The sequence below is a fragment of the Neoarius graeffei genome, chromosome 27, assembly GCF_027579695.1.
Source record: "Neoarius graeffei isolate fNeoGra1 chromosome 27, fNeoGra1.pri, whole genome shotgun sequence".
NCBI classification, from domain to species: domain Eukaryota; kingdom Metazoa; phylum Chordata; class Actinopteri; order Siluriformes; family Ariidae; genus Neoarius; species Neoarius graeffei.
This window is the reverse complement of record NC_083595.1, coordinates 13757835-13783522: the sequence shown is the minus strand read 5'-3', so window position 1 is coordinate 13783522 and position 25688 is coordinate 13757835. Positions and strand designations below refer to the sequence as shown.

Here is a 25688-nt window from a genome sequence, read left to right as displayed (position 1 = left end):
TTTTAACAGCGAGTGTGGAAACAGGTCAAAATTTTATGTTCGATGCTTTTTGTTTTCATCTTTTTCGGCATAGAAATGCCATTCACTGGAAAAGAAACGGTGCTGAACACAGTCGAACAAGAGTGTGCAGCATGCGTTTATGAGAGAATTCTCTAAAAAATGCACCAACTGCAGTGCAGATCTGGACATGGCACAAAAAGTTCAAAGAGTAAGGCTGTGTGCGCACGTGCGTAGGGCAAAAGGATCTGGACGACGTGTGCTGTGTCTCAGGCGGCGTGCATATTGAAAACTTGTGAAATCGTTCACGGACTCAACATACTTTTGAATTTCTCATCCAAATTTTGAAGAATGAATCTTATATTGCTCAACATGAAGCTTGGTCAGTTTCATTTGCCTAGACTATGTCATTTCTGGGATATTTACATCTCGAATATCATCAAGTTTTTTGAAACACCCTGTATTACAATGCAAGGAATTGAAAAGAAGGACAAAGGAGAACTTAAGACATACTCGGTCATCGGGTGCAGCTGAGATGTGTCAGTTATTCTGTCTCAACGCATCTTTCCCTTTCCTTCTCTTCTCTCAACTTGGATATTAGGGTGGAGGTGTAGAGGGGAAGCAAGAAAGATGAAGCTTGCAACGATCCATCCATTTCTCTGACCTTTCCAGTAATGACACAGAGGTGAGCGGAGCGTCCTCGGAGAAGCTGACCGCTCCAGGTAATACATCACAGTCCTATCTCTCGTAACAAGATGACTTGTGAACTCAAACTGCCAGGAAAGTACCGGGGTACGCATGAATCACGAAAGGCCAGTTAATTTAGTAGGCTTAATCGGTAATGGAAAAACGAGCCCTGCGTCGCAGCATCATCCTTTATGTGCACTTAGGTTTTAATGTAGGCATCGTAAACACACTTTCTCGCCCAACATGTCTGAAATGTCAGGAATAAAACACACGGCGAGCTGTTCGCTCCCTAAAGTACAGCATTTTTAAAGACATGGCACCAATTCATACTGATGCATGTGAGCTATTACTACAGAAACAATAATGACTGGATTAGTGTAAACCTTATAACCAAAACCACCGTCAGTGCTGCTGCCAGAGAGAATTATTACCTTTTGACCAATCAGAATCAAGAATTTAGCATAGTTTAAATAGAAATCTCAATACACACACTGCAGTGTTTGGTCGAAACCCATTCCAAACCTGAAACATCCTTCACAATAAAGCTTAATGTTCTTTTATTGGGCTTAAGATAGTAATTGCGACAACAACCCACTGTTTTATATGATCAGAAAGCACTCCGAACAGAAAAAAAGTTTCCCAATAAAAACACAAAACTGGATTTAATGTTCTTCTTGTAAATTTCCACTGCGTAAATTTCCTTGATCGAGCTGGTGTGCAGCAGGAGACGCGGAGGTTGATTTCGACTCGTCTCATGGCATGTCTATAAACAGAAATGCAGTTGTAAGAGCTTCCATATCCACATAGGTGCCCATCACCAGGGCAGGTTACTATGGCGACGAGCCGTACGGGTCCCTTGGCATTCGCTGAGATTACATAAGGGGCTGTGATGGATTCAAATAAGGCACCGGTTTTGCAGAAAGGTTTTTTTTTTTAATCAAAGAAAGGAAGAAAAAAAAAATATCACCAGCTGGTGGTTCGAGCTGAAATTGGAAACTTGTGCGTCTTTTTTAATCACATTCATGCTGCATTGGTAAATTGCATTCTCGTTTTCACACGTGCGCACGCACACACACACAAATCATTCAGCAGAGAAACATTTCTTCTACCTCCAGCACCAGTGGAAGTAAGTGGAAAAATGTTAGGAGTCATCCAGCAGGGTGCTTTTATGCTCTGAAAGCCTGCACGAGTTAAAAATAGCAGCAAACAAGAATGCTTGGACTCCCTGCTCTCTCTGCTAGAAACATAAGCGTTATCATGCAGCAGAACCAACTCAGCAGTGCTGCACTGATAGCTCGATGGTCACTCTAGAAACAGTCGCTTTCTTTCTACCTCCTTCCCTAGTACTGTAGCACTAAACTTTTCCTGAGATCCCCCCCCCAAAAAAAAGATAATAATAATTAAACCCCCGTACATGTAGCTGTAGAATTCTCAGGTCTGTATTAGCAGGGGGGAAAAAAACCCCAAAAATGTTACGAATCCCTGCTTTATCACTGAATACTAAAATACAGGATTTTGAAAAGTCCGTATCCGGTGTTTAATCAATAAAATTGAGGCAGCCATTGTGTGCGCACGGGCTGATCATTGCCATGGCAACACACATGGTGCGTCAATCACAATCTTAAACACAGTCATTATCTCTTGTTAAAAAAATTATTCTGAGATTTTTTTTTTTTACACATACATAGTGAAACATGGTGGTGGTAGTTCAGTCTTATTTCTTCATAAAGAACCGGGTGATGTCTGAGGATAGTTTGGATGCTGCTTCGCTTTTCTTCGTCTGACTCCGCTCTTTGGCCTGCTGTGCCGTCCTCTGCAACAACACATAGACATCATCATAAGACTCAAAAGACATGTATACGTACATATACGCTACCGTTCAAAAGTTTGGGGTCACTTTGAAATGTGCTTATTTTTGAAAGAAAAGCACTGTTCTTTTCAATGAAGATCACTTTCAACTAATCAGAAATCCACTCTATACATTGCTAATGTGGTAAATGACTATTCTAGCTGCAAATGTCTGGTTTTTGGTGCAATATCTCCATAGGTGTATAGAGGCCCATTTCCAGCAACTCTCACTCCAGTGTTCTAATGGTACAATGTGTTTGCTCATTGCCTCAGAAGGCTAATGGATGATTAGAAAACCCTTGTACAATCATGTTAGCACAGCTGAAAACAGTTGAGCTCTTTAGAGAAGCTATAAAACTGACCTTCCTTTGAGCAGATTGAGTTTCTGGAGCATCACATTTGTGGGGTCGATTAAATGCTCAAAATGGCCAGAAAAATGTCTCGACTATATTTTCTATTCATTTTACAACTTATGGTGGGAAATAAAAGTGTGAATTTTCATGGAAAACACAAAATTGTCTGGGTGACCCCAAACTTTTGAACGGTAGTGTACGTCTACGCATGCTGGTGTCCAGATACTTGGGTATTACAGAACTCAGAAACCCAATTCACATTCGTTTCTAGGGTCATGTGTGTAAAAAAAAATTCGACGTCTCTTCTGCGATCAGGGTGGCTATAAATTAACACAGGAAGAGTGAGCTTCCATCAGCTTTCTTTTCCTACCGAACAGGATGTTTGCGTCATACGCAGACATGGAGTCACAGTCGGATATTGCTTTCTACTCTATATAGAACACCAACAGTTGCAGGATATTGAGGCATAGCCAAATATAAGACGGTAAGACGTTTGGATTGGTCTCTTTGGACAAGGACTGAAACTGTCTGAGCGTCCTTGAGTTTGGCTGAAAAACCACCATGTGTTCTTTATGAAGCAGAAAAACTTGCACGATGAAACACTGTAAAGGTGTTTATATTGAAATATTTGTGATGTGTATGGAATCTGATGCTAATTTGTTGGTTGGTGCTGCGTTTGTATTACTCCTGCGAGTTGTTAGCGTTAACGTCAACGTCATACATTCGAACATGCGTGATAATGGTCAGGTTTTGCTGTTAGATCTGAAATACAAAACGACAAAGCTTCTTGTCACTCACCAAAAAAAGCGTGCAAATGTTGGAACGTTCCAGAGCAGCATGATGCTGCTGAGAGTTATCGAAAAGACTCATCTCAGCTAATTAACCATCTACGAGATAATCTGATGATGGTATGAGCATGAAAGTTGAAGCTTTGGAAGCTGATCTATTTGAGCAGAGCATGTAGACGACGGAGAGCTGGACAGACTAAAGCACCGCTGCATCGCTCTCGTTAGGTAAAGATGACGCGAGGGCTAAATCCCACTGCACCACGATGAGCAGACAATCAAGCGGCATTGTGGGTAACGTAGGAAAGGTTAAAATAATCAGGTCAGAAATACATTTTCTAGGTCACTCAAGATCACCTGTTAACGATGGCGTCATTCAGGGTGGATTTTTCCTTGACGTTTGGCTTGATGAGGGGGCAAAAAAAGAAAAGAAAGCTGTCGCATGTCTCCATATCCATATTTGAGATTCCCATCAAATTAATCCTTGACTTGCAAGTGACGTCAAAGAAAAATAGAAACCCGGATGTCGGCCATGTTGGTAGAGATACAAATGTGGGGTCAAGAGACATTCCATAGAAAACAATCACGTGTGCGTGACTGTTTTTCCACGGTTTTAAGCGTTCTTTTAGCTCTGCCATATCTTTGTGCTGTATATGGCTGTGGTCACAACAGCACTCGTGACCGTGACATGTTCCAATTTTTCAAGAATTCCATCCGTGATTCGGAAAGAGGCTGAGTACGGAGAGGAGATGAGCACGGCTGAACAACATCGGCAGGGCTGATCTAACCGAAGCTAAAACCAAAACAGCTCGTGTTTGCAGTGATCATTTTATCTCAGATGAGATTCAAAAGCTTTCTTGATAATATCATGGAAGAATTTTATTTCTTGTTGCTAGAATTTTGCTATAAAATGAGCGTTCGCTTCTCGTGATTCACTCGGTCGTTGTTATAATTTTAACCCGTGTATTACCATTTCGGTTCTAGGAGCGCCAGCAAAATGATACGACAAACAATCCAGACTGGGTACCCACTCAGAAAATGGGCTACGTTTCATCCAAGGTCAGACTTGATTCTTTGGCAGCAAAACCAGATAGAATGCGATATCTGGGTACTTGATGGTCGGTAGAAGCGTCTTATCTTCAGAAAAGTCTGACTTTTTTAAATAATATGGGTCAAAACCACACATATCTACAGTGGTGCTTGAAAGTTTGTGAACCCTTTAGAATTTTCTATTTTTCTGCAAAAATATGACCTAAAACATCATCAGATTTTCACACAAGTCCTAAAAGTAGATAAAGAGAACCCAGTTAAACAAATGAGACAAAAATGTTACACTTGGTCATTTATTTATTGAGGAAAACAATCCAATATTACATATTTGGGAGTGGCAAAAAAGTATGTGACCCTTTGCTTTCAGTATCTGGTGTGACCCCCTTGTGCAGCAATAACTGCAACTAAACGTTTCCGGTAACTGTTGATCAGTCCTGCACACCGGCTTGGAGGAATTTTAGCCCATTCCTCTGTACAGAACAGCTTCAACTTTGGGATGTTGGTGGGTTTCCTCACATGAACTGCTCGCTTCAGGTCCTTCCACATCATTTTGATTGGATTAAGGTTAGGACTTTGACTTGGCCATTCCAAAACATTAACTTTATTCTTCTTTAACCATTCTTTGGTAGAACGACTTGTGTGCTTAGGGTCGCTGTCTTGCTGCATGACCCACCTTCTCTTGAGATTCAGTTCATGGACAGATGTCCTGACATTTTCCTTTAGAATTTGCTGGTATAATTCAGAATTCATTGTTCCATCAATGATGGCAAGCCGTCCTGGCCCAGATGCAGCAAAACAGGCCCACCACCATATTTCATAGATGGGATAAGGTTCTTATGCTGGAATGCAGTGTTTTCCTTTCTCCAAACGTAACGCTTCTCATTTAAACCCAAAAAGTTTTGTTTTGGTCACATCCATCCACCAAACATTTTGCCAATAATCTTCTGGCTTGTCCACGTGATCTTTAGCAAACTGCAGACGAGCAGCAATGTTCTTTTTGGAGAGCAGTGGCTTTCTCCTTGCAACCCTGCCATGCACACCATTGTTGTTCAGTGTTCTCCTGATGATGGACTCATGAACATTAGCCAATGTGAGAGAGGCCTTCAGTTGCTTAGAAGTTCCCCTGGGGTCCTTTGTGACCTCGCCGACTATTACATGCCTTGCTCTTGGAGTGATCTGTGTTGGTTGACCACTCCTGGGGAGGGCAACAATGGTCTTGAATTTCCTCCATTTGTACACAATCTGTCTGACTGTGTATTGGTGGAGTCCAAACTCTTTAGAGATGGTTTTGTAACATTTTCCAGTCTGATGAGCATCAACAACGCTTTTTCTGAGGTCCTCAGAAATCTCCTTTGTTCGTGCCATGATACACTTCCACAAACGTGTGTTGTGAAGATCGGACTTTGATAGATCCCTGTTCTTTAAATAAAACAGGGTGCCTACTCACACCTGATTGTCATCCCATTGATTGAAAACACCTGACTCTAATTTCACCTTCAAATTAACTGCTAATCCTAGAGGTTCACATACTTTTGCCACTCACAGATATGTAATATTGGGTCATTTTCCTCAATAAATAAATGACCAAGTATAATATTTTTGTCTCGTTTGTTTAACTGGGTTCTCTTTATCTACTTTTAGGACTTGTGTGAAAATCTGATGTTGTTATGCAGAAATATAGACAATTCTAAAGGGTTCACAAACTTTCAAGCACCACTGTATCTTCTCCTTGTATTGAATCTTCACTCGACCGTTCAAATCATGGTAATACTGAGAAAAATTCAGCATTGTTTACAGACACGCTTTCAGCGGCTGCCGTCCTAGTTGCTTTGTATATCCACCATCGTGATGGACGCTCATGACGTAGCACATTTTGATCACGTGGTTGCAAGTCATCTATGTGATCCAGTTTCGCATTATTTTAGTCTCAGCCAATCCCCAGTTTTAACACCCAAATACAAAATGAAGGTCAGCTGAAGTTTTAAGAATTGAGTGAGGAAAGCAGTACTCGGCTGTGCCCGGCTTTTCTCCACTCGTTTTTTTTTGTTGGAGAGAAGACCTACTATTTTGCTGCATGACACTAATCTTATGCATAATAATAAGGGTTTTTTTAAGGTTTCCCTGGGAAAAATGGATGCGCAGTATTTTTTAACATGAAACCCAATATAATTGCTCCGCATTACTGGCGAGAGTCAGCTGGCTTGTTTAATTGTTGTTTTGTTTTTTATGAAATGCCACTGAAGTGCTGTGGAGCGGTGTGAGGAGGCTTTCGAGCAGACCATAAACTAACCCTGTATCAAAGTGCTCAAGAAAACAGTGTTAAGGGGAATAATTTAGCATTTGTTTTCTTCAACTGATCTGCACACGCAGAACATAGGCAATTACCACAGATAATAATAATAATCTCAACATTTCTTTTCTGTATTGAGGAACAAAACAAAAACAACCAAGTTCCTTTTCCTAAACGGGGGAAAAAAACAAAAACAAAACATGTTCAAGTTCTTGTTCTCAGATGCAGTGGATAGAGATTTCAGTTGAAAAACAAACTAGATTAATATTCCTACAGATCCATAATGTTTGCTGTGTGGAGAAATTCATACCGAGATCTCTGCTGTATCTGTGTAATAACTGAAGACACGGCGTCATGACCTAATAGTTTCAGCAAAAAGCAAATTTATTGGCTGTGGGCAGCCGAAGATTGGAAAAATCTCTCCTGGCCTTACTCCAAACTTCACCGTTCCAGTTTCTGTGAGCCTGTAGCCACTGTTCAGATTCCTGTTCTTGTCTGACAGGAGTGTAGCTTTCCTGCTCACCGTGTTTGTAAAGACCGATTATTGGAGTTCATGTCGCCTTCCTTGTTAGCTTGAACCTGTATGGCCGTTCTCCTTGGAGTTCTCATGGTTTTTGTTTTGAAGCCCTAGTGTCACGGCTTACCTTATGGAAGCAGTTAAAATATAAAGAATTTCACGAAGATTATGATATTACTTCATGACGTTGTTGTAGTCCAGTCTCGAGTCTCCAGTAGTCAAGTCCAAGTCATGAAAGAAAATTTCGAGTCGAGTCCAAGACTCCACCCGCACCATTTGACGGTGGCTGTTGCTGCCTTTATGTCAAACCGTCTCTGCTACTGTGTTGGACTAACGTTCCTGCTCGACTGCCCCGTTTTATGCTGTGTTCACACTTAGACCGGTACGAAAGTGGTACAGCTGTATCGATACAAAGTATACCGGTACAGTTTAGTGCATCTGTCCACACTAGCGAGAAATGTTTGCGGTTTTCTTTCACGGAAGTTGAAATGCGCGTGCGCGAAATGTTTCCATGGTAACCGAGTAATTTCCTTCCGAGAATATGGCGGATGAAACAACGTGTGTGTGCTTTTTGTTGTCAATGTACAGTCTGTATTTTCGGTGGTCGTTTATTCAGTCGAATCGTATAAAACGCGCGAGGCAGTTGAGAAAGAAACAAAGAAAACGAATCTCCCTTTCTCCCCCCTCACTTTCTCCCTCTTCCCCTCTTCCTTTGCTCCATGTAGCTCCACGGTCGTTTTGAGCCATTTTGACGTTTTATTTACAGCTGGAAAGCACGTGCGTATTGTATTGTATGAATAACCCGGAAGACGTAGGAATGGTTCATTGTGCATGCGCATTATATTTGTATCGATACAGAACCGCTTCATCTGTCCACACTACAGCGGAGCGCTACAGTACCGATACTGTACCAGTACGAAACCCATACATTTGTGGGTTTCGTACCAATACAGTACTGGTATAGTTGCTAGTGTGGACAGGTGTTGCGGTACAAAAGTAGTTTCGTATCGGTACAAAATCCCTAGTGTGGGCAGGGTATTAGTTAACAGGCTACAGCTAAAAAGCTTGTTCATTGCTCAGCAAGCCCCGCCCACTATCAACAGGGCAATGAACATCGCGTGTCACTTCCTTCTCTGGCTGTAGTCTTGCCAAATGATAATTGAAGTTCGAGGTCGTCCCCGTCGTCTCCTCGATAGCTCTTCTACATATAGAACACACAGCAGTGCGTTTTTTCCCGCTGCACGAGAAGTCTGTATAAGCAAAGCGGACAGTCCTAGGGGCGTCTCTCCAGGCATTTTAGCGCCATTAACATTAGTTTGTTCCTGAGCGTGACGTATGAACAGGTGAATGTGCATTCTCTTGCACGGAATTAGGATAAGAATTAATGTAGATAGAAATATCTTATGCCAAATTGTTATGCAAAATAAAAAAATCGGAGCCCTCAAATGCAGTTAATGCACGAGTCCGGGTCATCAGTGCTCAAGTCCAAGTCAAGTCACGAGTTTTAAAATTAGGGCGCGAGTCGGACTCGAGTCCGAGTCCTGGACTTGAGTACTACAAGCCTGCTTTATGATGTGTGCTTTGTCATGAACGAGCTGTCCAACACCCGCGACCTCAGTGTCCCTCTCCACCTCTTTCACATCGACGCATGAACAATTCCTGAACATCTTTCATATTGTGAGCAAAAACAACACTGCATCACTTACCCAAACAACCAGAACATATTAAAGTGCATATCACGGGTAAATTCAGGAGCAAGGTCAATGTAATTCTCCTATTTTAGATTAAGCTTGGGTCAAATATCTGTCATTTTGTGCAATTTTTTTACCTTGCGCAATACCAGAGAAATTCAAGCCGTTTGAGGTGAATTGGTCCGCCTCTGAAAAAACGTCGCATTTGGATTTCCCGGCAAACACTGATTTTCGTGACGTCGCGTGCGGGACGCCTTCCTCTGAATCCCACATCAGCGCTGATTTGTTTATGAGAAAATGACCTGGTGGTTTTCTGCAAATTTCTTCAACGTTATCGCGTAATTATTAAAATGGTTAACGGATGTATCATAGGAGGGTGTAGCAACATTACATTCTTCATCCAAAGGTGAAGTAACATTGCGCTCAGGTGACAATTCCATATTTCAATACAAAATCGCTAGCTGCTAAACTTGGTCTACACAGGCTGTGCACTGAAACCGTGCAAGCTCGCGCAGCCTGCTGGCGCTTCCGCAGGTGACGTCACGAATCTGGCTCCAGACTCCCTTGGGATTTTTCCAGACGCGTTTTGTTATTTTACTTTTTTCTGCTGTAGACAGATGGCTTTGTGCAAAATTACCCTTCTGGATGAGTGTGTAAAGGGACATACTTTCAAAAAAAACAAAAAAAAAACTAAATTGGTCCAGAATATCCCCTTTAAAGTGCATATCACGGGTAAATTCATGAGCAAGATCAATGTAATTCTCCTATTTTAGATTAAACTTTGGTCAAATATCGGTCACGTTTTGCATTCTGTGCTATTCTTTTACCTTGCACAATACCAGAGAAATTCAGCTGAAATCAAGCCATTTGAGGCGAATTGGTCCGCCTCTGAAAAACTTGCCATTTGGATTTCCCGGCAAACATTGATTTTCGTGATGTCGCATGCGGGACGCCTCCCTCTGAATCCTACGTCAGCGCTGGTTTGTTTATGAGAAAATGACCTGGTGGTTTTCTGCAAATTTCTTCAACGTTATCGCGTAATTATTAAAATGGTTAACAGATGTATCGTAGGAGGGTGTAGCAACACCAATCTTGATGGGATTAGTACTCATCGTTTTCCAAAAGACCGGACGATGAGAGAGAAATGGGAGCGCTTGGTCTACACAGGCTGTGCACTGAAACCGTGCAAAGCTCGCGCAGCCTGCTGGCGCTTCCGCAGGTGACGTCACGAATCTGGCTCCAGACTCCCTTGGGATTTTTCCAGACGCGTTTTGTTATTTTATTTTTTCTGCTGTAGACAGATGGCCTTGTGCAAAATTACCCTTCTGGATGAGTGTGTAAAGGGACATACTTTCATATTAAAAAAAAAACAAAAACACGCATTTGGTCCAGGATATGCACTTTAACAGGTTATTAAAAAAAAAAAAAAAAAACACGTACATAGAAACTTAAATTATTCGAAAAATCCTGGTGAAACATATGTTTGGCTCCCCCTGCTTTTTTTTTTAGCAATGAAATGATAAGTTGCTGATAGTTTGAGTTTATAAGTTTTCTGTTAGAAGGAAAATAGGGATCGAATAAATGATATGCTCTGCAATATTTCACGCACCAACAAACAAATTATCTGCAAAAGTCAACCAGAAAAATGTTTTGTCAATATTTAGAAGTATATTATCAGTTTCCATGACCTACACAGGGAAATATTTCGACGCATTAGTCTGTGAATAGGGTCTATAAAAAGAGGAATTACCCTACGCAGAAGGACTAACGGCACACACTATTGACTTTCCGGGACCGTTCAGATGACTAACCTGTATGTAAAATTGATAAATATTCTCTACGTCGAGCCCTGTACTGGCTCAGACAAACCGGCCGTATTCCCTGTAGCCAGACTCGAATCCTCATCCTCTGCTTGATAATCTGAGTAAAAAGCAACTCTCAGATGTGGACAAACAGCTGTTCTGTAGTACCGTGTGGTGACAGATGGCGCGCAGAACCTGCACGCTGTCCTTTTTCCTATCGTCTAATTTAAACCTCATGAAGACAGCTTGAAATAAAAGGTGTGTAAACAGGCACGTAAAGGATGGCTCTATCACGGAAGTGTCCCGATAAGAGTCCATGTTGAGTGGAGACAGATAGCGAACGCTGTGTTATACCATGCGGTGGCAGACGGTGCAGAGCGTCTGCAGGTTGTCCAGAAGGCACTGTCCTCCTCCGCTGTACACCGGCTTGATGTGATCCACCTGCCAGAAGTGGCCTTCGACTGGGTGACGGATCATCTCGTTCAGCTATCTCACACACACACACACAATCCAAAGATAAACTGCTTAAGAAAGGGATTAGAGATGAGATGCATTTCTTCACACTGAAGCCAAGAACAGATGGCTGCGCTTTGTGGCTTGAGCATTTCACAATTTTAAGGGCACTATATTTAGTCCTTGTAAACATTTAACAAATGTCTCAAAGCACAGATAAAGGTTCTCAAGAATGGAGTTATCACACATTAAAGGAGAACTAAAGGCAAATTTTTTTTATCATCAAAATTCTATTTCTCTCATTTTATTAAATATCGGAACGCATTTTCGGTCGCTATTCTGTCACCGCTATAGCAAGTTATGAGTGTTTGAAATATGCTCTGTAATACATCAGTCCATATGTCAAAGCGATGGGCGTAAACGAGATTCGTCGAGACCTGTGCAAGACATCGTAGGACGGAAGTAAAACGTACAGCGGAAATCAAAACGACCGACATCTGCCAACCTTGTCGAAAGACGCGCACGCCCTCTTTCGAACGCTGATGGAAGTTGTGTTTGTTTTGATAGCAATCAGGAAAGTTTGGAAAAAAAAAAAGTAGGCGGTAATTGTCATTTAAACTCGTTTTTGTGCAATACTTCGTTTGGAAAACGGTTTTCAAAATGGTGCCACGGACACCTGGCGGACACTTGATGTTTCGAAGTCTCGCACGAGTCTCGTGAAGATTGCGCGGATAAGCGACGCCTGCCGTGGACCAAACGAACTAAAAACCAAACAGGCCGATAAGTAGAATATTTAACTGCAATTTGTTGCCAATACGATTCACGATATAAGGTTAAGCCTCGGTCACAACCGGACGTACGATTTTTTGGCGTTTCCCAAATCGCTGCGTTTTTTTTTCTTCGTGGAGAAAGATGCACGTTGGCCGTAAGTTTGTCTTACAACCTGAAAAAAACGTAAGCGCCCATAGAGTTTGTTTGACATGACAAAGAACCTCTGCAGCCAGTCTACGGCTCGAAAATCAGCATGTCACACGCGCGCCCTCAGTGCGTTTCTTGCACGTAGGAGCACGTACGGCCGGTTGTGACCGAGGCTTTACTAAAACCGAAAACGAAATTGAATAACACGTTAATTAAGAAATAAAGCAAAGTTTAAAAATGACTTCAGTTCTCCTTTAAGAGTACAACAATATACAACCAACATAAAAAAAAATTGACAACTGTTATAATTGATGAAATATGCACGTTTCATGGAAATTGTTATCAGTAAATTGAACCTTGGTTTCGAGATACTTTTTTTTTCGCCCCTCCTTACAGCTACTGATTTAAGTTTAGAGTCTGATCAGGGTTTGAGTTAGGTTTAGGAGCAGTGTACAGTACGTCATACCCAAATACAGGTCTTATGAGAGCTTGAGAATGCGTTATATTTTGCCCTGGTTGTCGGTTCGCTTCTGCTGAGAAAAGAAACAGGGGCAATATTTAGATGACCTGCTACTGCTGAGCCCAAGGGGATTATGGGTAGCGTAGTTCCCCTTTCTAACTTGCTCTGCAGGCTGTTTTTGGCTCGCACAGCAGCAGTGAGGGACTAGGGGAGCTTCAGAGGAGCTTTAACGTCGATGGAGGAAGAGAGATCAAGGCTGGTGAGCGAGATCTGGGTCCTGCGAGAGCTGAACTGAAAGCCGAACCAAAGTGCTGGCATTTCAGCTTGGCGAGGCTGTTTTTAGGCTCCGCGCCTTGGGGGAAAACTACAGAAATCAATTCATTTCCCTCGACAAAACAGAACTATCCCGTAATTATCCCGAAGGAAGCCATGGCGGATGGAAATCACTGAATATACAATGAGGATGTTCACTCAGGGCAGCCTCTTTATTATAGTCCACGCACACACTGAGCGATTAACAGCTCGTCTCTGTCGCAGAGATTGTTTTACTAGATTGCATGCGCGCACACTCCGAGTTGCTGTCAAGACCTCTCCTCCAAACCACACATTCACCGACATGCAAGCCATTTCCCTCTACTCACACACTCCCACTCGCTCTCTCTCCCCCTCACCTTTCCAGATCTGATATTTTTACAGAAGATCCTCGACTTCAGTATAAGCATCACTGTGTATGTGTGTGTAAGCGAGTTAGAAGCTGGGCTTTAGTGCTTAGGGCCAGCTAGATATGGAAAGTCTCTCATTGATCCCAGGCTTGGCCAGAAATGCCAAACAGGAATCAAACCCTCACCTCGCAGCAGTGCATGGTGGGAAAAATCGATGCCAATCTGACAGACCAGGCAGTCTGTTAACACCGCACCCTTCAGGGACTCTGCTCCATCCTTTAGTATTGTGTGTGTGTGTGTGTGTGTGTTTGAAAGACAGAGCTGAAGCCCGAGGCCACAATGTTATTGGTCCTACATGCTAACTGGACATCTTTTATTGCCTCTCTCTTTGCACAGGCTTCTCAGGAAAACATGGCCAGGTCTTCTAAGTTACTCTCAGTTTTAAGAATATCACGCAAATGCGAATTTAATGAAACGTCTCAAGCAATCTCTCTCTCAGTGAATCAATGAGGAAAGTAGGGCATGAAGCAGTGGTGGCTCAGCAGTTAAGGTTTTGTGCAGGAGTTGTGAATTTAAACCCCAGGAGTGGCCGAGAGGAAGATCCTGATCCGTCAACTCTTCAGCTCCAGGCTCGGATTGTGCTCAGCCTCGTTCTCACTGACTGTTACGAAACGCTGAAACTGGAGACTCCTTCCGTAGGCGTGAAATGAATGGATCTTTACAGCCTGGTTGAAGCTGAGGGGAGTGGAATACACAGTGATGTGGTCTGCTGCAGCCCATCCACCTCCACTTTTGCTGTGTTTACGCTTTTCTGTTCAGCACGGTTGTAAAGAGTGGTTATTTGAGTTACCGTGCCCTTCCTGTCAGCTCAAATTATGCTGTGTTCACACTTATGGCCCTTTTCCACGACCCTTTTTCAGCTCACTTCAGCCCGACACGGCTCGCGTTTCGACTACCAAAAACCAGCACGACTCGGCTCGCTTCAGCCCTGCTTAGCCCCTAAAACTCGCACCGTTTTGGAGTGGGGCTGAAGCGAGCCGAGTGAGGTTGGGGGCGTGAGCAGACACTCCCCTGTGCACTGATTGGTGAGGAGGAGTGTCCTCACATGCCCACACACGCCCCGCGAGCGCGCTGGGATCTGTAAACACCGCAAACCCGGAAGGAGAAGAATTACGAATTACGAGAATTTCTGAAGCCGTATGCGCCTCGCCTCATCTATACGCTCTTGCCAGTATCTGTCCGCGTTGTCGGTGACAACAAGCCACAGCACCAAGACCAGCAACACTAACGACTCCATGTCCTCCATGTTTATTGTTTACTCTCCGGGTCGTGAGACTACCGCTTAAAAGCTCACTGATGTCACTGTTTGCGCTGCTTAACGACATCACGTGACGTCCACCCACTTTCACTAACTCCACCCAATGTGTCCACCCACTTCCAGCCAGCACGGTTCAGCGCGCTTGTAGTCGAAATGCAACTCTAACAGCCCCGCTCAGCCCGACTCAGCCCAACTCAGCACCGCACGGCTCGGCTCAGCCCAACTCAGCCGCGTTTGTAGTGGAAAAGCGACATTAGACCGGTACGAAAGTGGTATAACTGTATCGATACAAAGTATACCGGTACAGTTTAGTGCATCTGTCCACACTAGTGAGAAACGTTTGCGGTTTTCTTTCACGGAAGTTGAAATGCGCGTGCGCGAAATGTTTCCGTGGTAACCGAGTAACTTCCTTCCGAGAATATGGCGGATGAAACAACGTGTGTGTGCTTTTTGTTGTCAATGTACAGTCTGTATTTCTGGTGGTCATTTATTCAGTCGAATCGTATAAAACGCGCGAGGCAGTTGAGAAAGAAACAAAGAAAACGAATCTCCCTTTCTCCCCCCTCACTTTCTCCCTCTTCCCTTCTCTTCCCCTCCCTTTTACCCTCTTCCTCCTTTCGTCCTCCCTCTTTCCCCCCTTTCTCTGCTCCATGTAGCTCCACGGTCGTTTTGAGCCATTTTGACGTTTTATTTACAGCTGGAAAGCACGTGCGTATTGTATTGTATGAATAACCCGGAAGAAGTAGGAATGGTTCATTGCGCTTGCATGTTATATTTGTATCGATACAGAACCGATTCATCTGTCCACACTACAGCGAAGCGCTACAGTACCGATACTGTACCGGTACGAAACCCATACATTTGTGGGTTTCGTACTGATACAGTTATACCGCTACAGTACCGGTATAGTTGCTAGTGTGGACAGGTGTTGCGGTACGAAAGTAGTTTCGTATCGGTACAAAATCCCTAGTGTGGGCAGGGTATTAGTCTGGCCATTCTCCTCTGACCTTGGCTCATTATCAGTGCATTTCTGCACACAAACCTGCCACTTACTGGATGTTTTATTCCCCTTTGATGCTTGACATGAACATTAACTGAAGCTCTTGACCTGTATCTGCAAGATCTTCTGCACTGCTACATGGTTGGCTATTAAAGTGGCTGGTGAGCGTGTATTTGGTGTCAAGTGGTGAGGAAAATCCACTAGTTGCATGGAAAACAAGAGACCTCTATTTGACTCGAGTGCTTCTTACCCCCTCCCATAGTCATCTTAAACTCTAGGTTTCCTGCAGAACACTAAAGCGAAGAGATTTTATTTTGAACCTTTGAGGTTATGAAACCTACGCTGCAACATTTAAGTGTTTTGTTTGTGTATTACAGACAATATAATCACAGCATTATTTTAGTCCACCTATTGCCGGGTTTCACGTGACGTCACATCTGCCTCATAATTTATTCAAAACTTTAGCTGGTGGTCTAAAGGTGCATTGCTCGCATGAAAAAAAACACCTCACGCTTGTTCGAATCGATCAAACCGTGAAACTGATCAAAGTTTCTTCAGGGTTCCCCGTGAACTAATAAAAAAAAAAAAAAAAGGGTGAACGAACACAGGATTTCACAAAAAGGCGTTGAGAAAGGCGGCTTTTGAACCTCTGACTGAAATCGAAGGGAGCCGAGTCGAAGCGTGCTCGAGTTTGCAGTGATCACTTGGTGAAAGGTTTGTATTTCCCTCTCAGCGACGTCCTTAGTGTTTTCCAAGCACTTTTTTTGCTACGTGTCATTATTTTACGGTACTTTTTTTTTTTAGTCATGAAGCGCTAAAGTCCCCAGCTGTTTCTTTGTTTCCTCCTCACTAAGTCCATATGCATGAAGGTCGCGACAAAATTCTTCCCCAGCCGTACAGTTACAATGCGCCGTGATCACTTCTCCGTCTTGTTTAACCAAGATCCAGGTCTTTAAAGGGGTTTCTGATGATCTTTGTGAATGATTTACCTGAGAGGTAAGAGCCAACACAAGTGAGAATCAAGTGAACTGTTTGTTTGCACTTCAACATGCAGCGCTTCGTTGTAAAGATGCGAACGAAAAGCTTAAAAAAAAAAAAAAAAAACATACATACACGGGCAAAAACAATACAGGATTCATTCGGCAGCGACTTGATATCGAGGTCCTTTACCCAACCACGTACTAAAAAGTTGTAAGCCTCCATACTCTTCCACACTTTCATCTGTTTTGCGGTGTAGAAGGACGTCTGCAACACCAGATAGTTCGAGATGTCGGGGAACTCGACTGAAGGGTAGTTTTCGAGATCGTACGACAAATCCTTCTTTCCCAGACTGTCGGGGTCGATTCCGTTGCACAGAGCAATCTTCTGAATATATCTAAAGCCAGCAGTGGCTTCTAGATTATGAGCGTACTCTGATAAAGTTATCGCTAGTCGTTTGCACTTCGGCAGCTGTTTAGACCACCAGCTATTTCACTTCTGCTAAAACCGCTAAGAAAAGTCATGTGACTGAAACCCAGCAATTCAAAGATGGTGTGATCTGTGTTTTAAAAAAAAAAGTGTTTAAAATTGAGTTGAATTTAAAAACAAAACAAAACACCCGTAACTTAAAGGGGTTGTAATAAGATGGCCCAGGCATTGGAAACCTATTACGCAATGTGCTCCCAATGATCCATTTCTTTTTCATTCCCTTCTTCTTTTTCTTTTTAAGGTAAATTGAGTTTGGGAACAAATGAATATCACGCATGCCTCTCGAGGTGACCAACGTGCTATGGGGGCTAAACAAACGAGCTCAAACAAGCTAAACAAGCCAAGCATTGCTCACGGGTCACAGAAATGAACGTGATCCATTTGTAAGGTGCAGCGCTGCTCTTTTGAATGCCACAAGTATCTGAACAAACAACTTGAAATTTATTTCATTTGGGAGTTCTGCTTCACACCTCATAACCAGCAAGGAAGGGAAGGATTACTTGTGCCCCTTATGGTGTACGTACGCATACCTGCCAAGATTTTTCAACAAAGCCGTGGCGTGAAGAACGGCACGCAGCCAACTTGCAAGTCACATCACATGTACGCAATATAGAGGTATCCACTTCCATACAGGAAGCGATACAGGTATCCTGTCCTCCATCTCTTCTACCATGGTGAGTGCATTTTTCATATCTGGAGTGCCGTCCCCCCTCTAAAATGCTATGGAGCCCTGTGGCATCCATTAGCTTTGAATCGGTGATCCGTTGTAAACGTTTCTAGCCTGTATTAGTAAATCACTCACCATGTTTGCTGTGTCACCTCTAAGAGCTTGTGCTGAGAAGTTTTTTTTTCTATCCACTTAGTAAGCATTTACCTCTCATTCCTCTCCACTGGGTCGATTTCTCCCTCAGAGTTGTCTCTTGTGGCCTCGAGGGCCTGAGGCTACATGCCACCATTCTCCATGTCGAGTCTGCCATGTAAGCTGGATTAACACTTGTACGCAACTCTCGGGCTGGAGGCGGTTTTGCCTCCATACAATGAACCTCATGTGTCCCTTCATTTGGGTCAGATTTCTCCCATATTTCACAGAGTGATAAGCAATACCGGACCTTGGATGTGGAACAAGGGCTTAGCCAGAGACCCGTCAACCCGTCATTGTGACGGCCAGTTGCCAGTGTGCGACGGGCAAAAACATGACATGACGGGAATTTTTTTCGTCCTACCCGTCACTACTTTGTTAAGCATTTACTCTCTGGTCCATCGTATATTTCCGTTCCCATGGGAATGTTATGGAGATTTGACAACTCGGTTTCGTTTTTGATGACGGAAAAGGCCGATTGCCGAAACGCAAATACAACCCCGATTCCAAAAAAGTTGGGACAAAGTACAAATTGTAAATAAAAACGGAATGCAATGATGTGGAAGTTTCAAAATTCCATATTTTATTCAGAATAGAACATAGATGACATATCAAATGTTTAAACTGAGAAAATGTATCATTTAAAGAGAAAAATTAGGTGATTTTAAATTTCATGACAACAACACATCTCAAAAAAGTTGGGACAAGGCCATGTTTCCCACTGTGAGACATCCCCTTTTCTCTTTACAACAGTCTGTAAACGTCTGGGGACTGAGGAGACAAGTTGCTCAAGTTTAGGGATAGGAATGTTAACCCATTCTTGTCTAATGTAGGATTCTAGTTGCTCAACTGTCTTAGGTCTTTTTTGTCGTATCTTCCGTTTTATGATGCGCCAAATGTTTTCTGTGGGTGAAAGATCTGGACTGCAGGCTGGCCAGTTCAGTACCCGGACCCTTCTTCTACGCAGCCATGATGCTGTAATTGATGCAGTATGTGGTTTGGCATTGCCATGTTGGAAAATGCAAGGTCTTCCCTGAAAGAGACGTCGTCTGGATGGGAGCATATGTTGCTCTAGAACCTGGATATACCTTTCAGCATTGATGGTGTCTTTCCAGATGTGTAAGCTGCCCATGCCACACGCACTAATGCAACCCCATACCATCAGAGATGCAGGCTTCTGAACTGAGCGCTGATAACAACTTGGGTCGTCCTTCTCCTCTTTAGTCCAAATGACACGGCGTCCCTGATTTCCATAAAGAACTTCAAATTTTGATTCGTCTGACCACAGAACAGTTTTCCACTTTGCCACAGTCCATTTTAAATGAGCCTTGGCCCAGAGAAGACGTCTGCACTTCTGGATCGTGTTTAGATATGGCTTCTTCTTTGAACTATAGAGTTTTAGCTGGCAACGGCGGATGGCACGGTGAATTGTGTTCACAGATAATGTTCTCTGGAAATATTCCTGAGCCCATTTTGTGATTTCCAATACAGAAGCATGCCTGTATGTGATGCAGTGCCGTCTAAGGGCCCGAAGATCACGAGCACCCAGTATTAGTCTGGCTAACGTGACTGCAAAGCTCTACAAGCTATTGGTCTGGCCAAGATATTAAGCCCAACCGTTTCCCAGAGCCCATGGTTGACCCGCCTCCCTGAAATGCCTCAGTTTGCTACTGGTCGAAGCCAGAAAAGGCTATGACGAAGCTTAAACCAATCACATCACTCTTTCCTCTGACGTATGTGACGCGACGGGGCTAACTGGTAGATTAAACTCTTACCGAAGCCGGTCGGGAGCAAGGCGAAAACATCCTTCCTTTCAATAAATACCTCCAGGGCTGCTCTTTGCTCCGTTTTCAATGAGAACTTGCTCCATGTTCGTAATGTTTCTAGTGAATGAAGCGCTTCCGGCATAGATTCTGTAAACAATCTATGGCTTCCGGTCGCAGTTCTACTACGTCACTGCCTTGAACACGCCTCTACCCAGGGCCGTTGGAGATGCTCAAAGTTGATTGGTTCCCGATTTTTCGGGAGCTTGGAAGAGCTGTAGATAGCTTGCCTGGCCAGACTAAGCTCGCAACAGGCCCTCATGTTGCGTCACGCTTAGGATGGGCGGGCCCAGGCTAACCCAGTATGGTTTTCCGGCCTTGACCCTTACGCACAGAGATTCTTCCAGATTCTCTGAATCTTTTGATGATATTATGCACTGTAGATGATGATATGTTCAAACTCCTTGCAATTTTACACTGTCGAACTCCTTTCTGATATTGCTCCACTATTTGTCGGCGCAGAATTAGGGGGATCGGTGATCCTCTTCCCATCTTTACTTCTGAGAGCCGCTGCCACTCCAAGATGCTCTTTTTATACCCAGTCATGTTAATGACCTATTGCCAATTGACCTAATGAGTTGCAATTTGGTCCTCCAGCTGTTCCTTTTTTGTACCTTTAACTTTTCCAGCCTCTTATTGCCCCTGTCCCAACTTTTTTGAGATGTGTTGCTGTCATGAAATTTCAAACGAGCCAATATTTGGCATGAAATTTCAAAATGTCTCACTTTCGACATTTGATATGTTGTCTACGTTCTATTGTGAATACAAGATCAGTTTTTGAGATTTGTAAATTATTGCATTCCGTTTTTATTTACAATTTGTCCCAACTATTTTGGAATCGGGGTTGTACATCATTGGTCAATTGTATCATGTGACCAGCACAGAGTGTGTTCGCGCCAGAGAACGGCTGACTAGTCGGTTTCGTTTCAAGCTTTTCCGAAGAAGGCAGCAGACGATGTAGTCGAGGACCTGGCTTAGACATGTGTATGCGCATAATTTAGGAGAGGATAACTCATCTGTTATAGGCTAATTTGACCCCAAGGAATAACTTGGGATGTGTGCCAAAACTGCTATCCGAGATGAACAGCATGAAAATTACAAATCCAAGATGGCCACCGGTATTACGGTATTATTATTATGTTACTCTTCATGTTCCTGACCCTGGTTCATGTGACACACAAACAGTAATAATGTGATGTTAAAAGTTGTATTGATGGCTGTTAAACATTTAGGCTCTCAAGATATTGCTGCCTACTAAAGTAATAAGTTTTGTTTTTTTCACTTTAAGTTAGCATTCCATTAATCATAATATAGTATGACTGAAAATACAGTTTCTTTATATTAATCAAATGCGTGCTTTCTTGTACTCTCCTAAATTATGCGCATAGGTCTCCCAATTCCACGATTTCATGTTTGAGCTCGAGTTATTTGGTTTTTCTCGTGTTTTCTGCGAAACTGCAATTTTGGCCAATTTTTTTTCTTACCTTGCCCTTGACCACAGCTTGTTCCTTTTTCCTTCAATCATGAAAATGATGTCACTAGTGGATTCCCCATACCCAAAAACGCATAAAATGAGGTATTGCACATACTTCTGTGGTGGATAGTCCAAAAACTGATATTTTCAATATGGCTACCGGCAGCCATCTTGGATGGGTAATTTTCAGCCTGCTGGCCCCAGACAGCGATTTTGGCACACGTCCCAAGTTGTTCCTTGGGTTATCCTCTCCTAAATTACTATACGAGCGTACATACCTCACCCAGGTCCTCTACTAATGGCGAAAATCACAAAGTTTTTTGCCTCGGTGAAAGAAACTGCTTCTGTTTCATATGAGAATCCTGTACAATCACCACCATGTGAATTGACGTCAACGTCAGAGAGCGAAGTAAAACAAGAGCCTCCAAAAGGGGGGAAAAAAAACTCGACAAGAGAAGAGCCCTTCAATTCCAAAGAAGAGAAACCAGCAGAAACCCTGCATTATGGCATTGCCAGCATTTATTATGATATCAAAACTTCCTTTCAAGCATGAAAATATGTACGGTAAAAAAATTAAGTCATTAAAACAGATTGTTTACACTATATAACTCATTTCATGTTTGTATTGATGCTGCCATTTTGAAATGGAGGTTGACAGATGTTCTTAGTAAGCTAGATTGTTTTTTTTATAGAATTCATTTTAATAGTGTTGATGTTACTGTTTTAGAAAAAAGTTAATTAAAAAAAAGGCGCATTCACGCTGATTGATTGTGACTCCCACTTTTTTTCATCTCTAGCTAAGCCCTTGATGTCGAACATCTGCCTCTCAACTGACCAACTTACACGGAGTTGGATCTGACTCGGGCTCCACAGCTTGCGTTGACGCATCCAGTGTCAAACAATAAGCAGAACAAGAAGCCCAGACAGAAGTCGGAGTTACTTTCTAGGTGAATTAATGTACGGGTGGCACGGCAGAAATCAATAATTCAGGAGCTGAGACTGGAGAACTCAAAGCCCTCCTTGTAATTCTTTGACCGGTTAACCTCGCACTTCCTCATCAGGGGAGCACAAAGATGCCTACAGCCATTTCTAGGAGATCCTTCCAGATTGGTACTGACCTCGCAGTTGAACCATGTTCAACCCTGGCCTCAGGAGCATCTTAAGCAGCGTCTGTGTTGGTCCATGCACTCGGACGTTAAAGGCGGCAGTGTCCTAAGGACAGAGGTGGACGGTAACGAAGTACATTTACTTGAGTATTTTTTTTTTTAAACTTATGACTTTAACTTCACTACATTTCTATCAAGGTCCTCGTTACTATGAAGCAGCTCTGAAAGTGGATGTTTTTTCTTTTCTTTTCTAAAACATGATTGGGTTTTTTCGCAGGTGACACTGAGACAGCCTATCAGTAATCACTAGGGTCACGTCACGTCCATAGACTATAAAATCAATAACAATGATTTCTCAGCAGCATTATTTGAACACGATCAGTTGATGGCAGAATGGAAGGAGGCGGTTCTTCTGGAGAATGCACACACACACGGCCATACCTAGAACCCATGTTTCAGTTTTCTAAAAGGATTAAAGATGTGTTTCGTTTTAAATGTTTGCTTTGTTTGCCTAAAACGAACCACATCACGGTCTACAAAAACTCGCCGTCCGACCTGCGAAAGCATATTGAGGTATATAAACGTTTTATCCCAAGAGAAAGCTCACAATGAAGTTGTCTGTGCTTTTAGAGCTAGCGATAATGTTGCAATAGCTATGCAGTCTGGTTAGTCAAATGACTTTCTATGGATTTGTCCACCAAGCTGCCATCGCCTTGTCCACGGCTAACGTTAACACATAGCTAGTTAACTTGGACACTGTTAAAACGGAGTTACGCCAACATGAATAACGTTACCTTATCTGAAGTCCTTTCAGAAATCTGTTTTAGCGTAATTTCGCCAAATAAACAGAATGTAGAAATCTTTATTTCCTCGTAACGTTAGCTACACAATATGATTTCGAGTTTGAAAAGCGTTTGCTAGCATGTCAGGTAGAGTTTCACTGACTAGCTAGCTTAACGTTAAACCACCATGATGGCACAGCATGCGTTCATTTTGTGAATTCAGATTTCTGTCTTTGCTAACGTTAACATTGTAGCTTTTGTGACCTTGCATACTTACTATCAGGGCTTTGAACCGGTTCAAGGAACGAAAACGAAAACCGGGAACTTTTTCTATTTCACATGGAACAGAAACGAAACCAGAAACTTTATTATTTTTTATGTTCCGGAACAGAAATGCTTATTAAAAATAATGGTAACCGGTTAATACTGGTTTTTATTTCGTTCCCCAAAGTTTTCGTAGCCTACAAATAAAAAAAGTCATTCTTCTCCTGCGCAAGTTTCTATGACCCGCTGGGGTTCACTTCCTGTGTGACGTTCGCTGACTGAATGTAGAGAGCGGGAGGGTGGACTACTATCACGTCTCCACATCTTAAATAAGAGGTAAATATTGCAGTCTATCGTTATTCAAAAACGTCAATTTCAAACACGATATCAATATATTTGTCCACGTTAATGAGAGGCTCGCGAACATTAAATGACGTTAACCTCTGTTAGCCTATCAATGCATAGGGCCTGACTAGCCTTTGGTAACACACTAAACGAATTATCTTTCATTTTTGGCACTTTTTCTGTTTGTGTAGATGGGAAGACATACTGAGAATCCAAATCGCCAACATTTGAAATAATTGTTTTGAATTATTTCTTGTCTTATTTAATGAAGGTTGTAATAGAATTAGCCTACATTTGGCTTAAGCTGGATGAGACCGAGACATAATTTTATAGCCATTTGTTAAACAGCTGACAGGGAACGTAATTAACCGTTCCGAGAACGAAATTTTTTTATTCTAACCGGTTCGGGAACGTCTATTTAATGGTGGAACCCAAAACCGGAAACGTTAAAATTCCGTTTCTGTTCGGAACGAACCAATAGGAAAAAAATTCTGGTTCAAAGCCCTGCTTACTATAGCTACTATGCTCTTTTTTTAACCAGTAGCCAAAGCGAAAAACCAGCTAGCAGCTTATTGATGATTCGGACACTGCCAGAGCTGTGTCAGAACACTACCATGCTGCTTTGTGGGGGTGGGTAAGAGTGTTAAAATGGAAAAAAAAAAAACTGAAAACGACAACGAATCTTTTTTTTGTCAATTCAGTTGTTTCATTTTACAACATTCTACAAGTTCGTCAGTAAATCCAGTCGGTTGCTTCAGAGGCATTAGGTTTTGTAAGCGTTGTGGCAATAATACAACGATGCGTTGACAGAAAATGTACTTTTAATACTTTACTTCAGTAGTTTAACTTGAGTCAAAATTTGACTGGAGACCTTTCACTTGTATCGGAGTAACATTTGACCAGTGGGATCTGTACTTTGACTTAAGTAATGAACTTGGGTACTTTGTCCACCTCTGCCTAAGGAGGACTGTGTGGATTGAAGCTGGTCTTTTCCTTCATAATGCCAGAGTGCGAGGATTTCATCAAGAGCTTCAAAGGTGGGATTTCGACAGACGGCTCACCCGCACCCAAACTCCCTGCTGTGCGTCCTCGCTAATATAATCTTTGTATGCTCGCGTCAGTGGATCTGCATGGCACTTATTTCCCCACTGTCTGAGCTCAGAGCGTTTCTGCGTCTGTCTTACCCGTTTGAAGGTCAGATGTGCAAACCAAAAAGCTGTCCAACTCCAGGATCTCGAGTTTGTTCAACACGTGCATGTGTTTCAGACTCACCTGTTTGAGAGGCAGCTGGGCCAGCCATGTGTTGTCCAGGATCTCTTTGCGGTGTGTGTGTGGCGCGTCTCGGACATGCAAATACACCTGGCGCGCATTAAGGCCACAGCTCTGACACACACCTTGCTCCGTCTCGAGCACGCGCGAGCGGCTGTAGCCTCGGCTGGAGCGCAGCTGCAGATCCTCCATGCAGCTGGCACTGCAGAATCCGCCTGCCCAGCCCGAGTGGTCCACGCTGGGCTTCTGGCAAGACAAACACAGTGGCGTGCCTCCAGAGTCCAGAGCTTGCAAATATCCCGTCTCTGCTCCTGATTCTCTGCGTTCACACACACAAAAAAACAAACAAAAAAAAAAACACAGGTACTTTGTACTGTTTAGCTTAATCGATATGCTGGCAGGTCAGGTTCGCTAACTCAAGTAGCAGTGCTCCATGGCATTTCACCTTCTTCTTCGTTTCCACAGTCT

General features: G+C 42.9%; 1 protein-coding gene across 4 annotated transcripts in view; it reads right to left on the bottom strand.

The window, feature by feature from the left end:
- Nucleotides 1-869: 869 nt before the first annotated feature.
- Nucleotides 870-25688, bottom strand: part of zranb3 (zinc finger, RAN-binding domain containing 3) — a 230706-nt gene continuing 205887 nt past the window's right edge. For 2 of the 4 annotated variants that reach the window (XM_060911702.1, XM_060911705.1), the window contains 3 exons: nucleotides 25224-25539; nucleotides 11375-11506; nucleotides 870-2497 (listed from right to left, as the gene is read on the bottom strand). In XM_060911702.1, the coding sequence (XP_060767685.1) occupies nucleotides 2399-2497; nucleotides 11375-11506; nucleotides 25224-25539 (547 nt within the window). In that variant the 3' untranslated portion in view covers nucleotides 870-2398. Of the gene's footprint in view, nucleotides 2498-11374; nucleotides 11507-25223; nucleotides 25540-25688 lie in introns of those variants that run through there. The other 2 variants (XM_060911704.1, XR_009651757.1) reach the window with 2 other exon arrangements.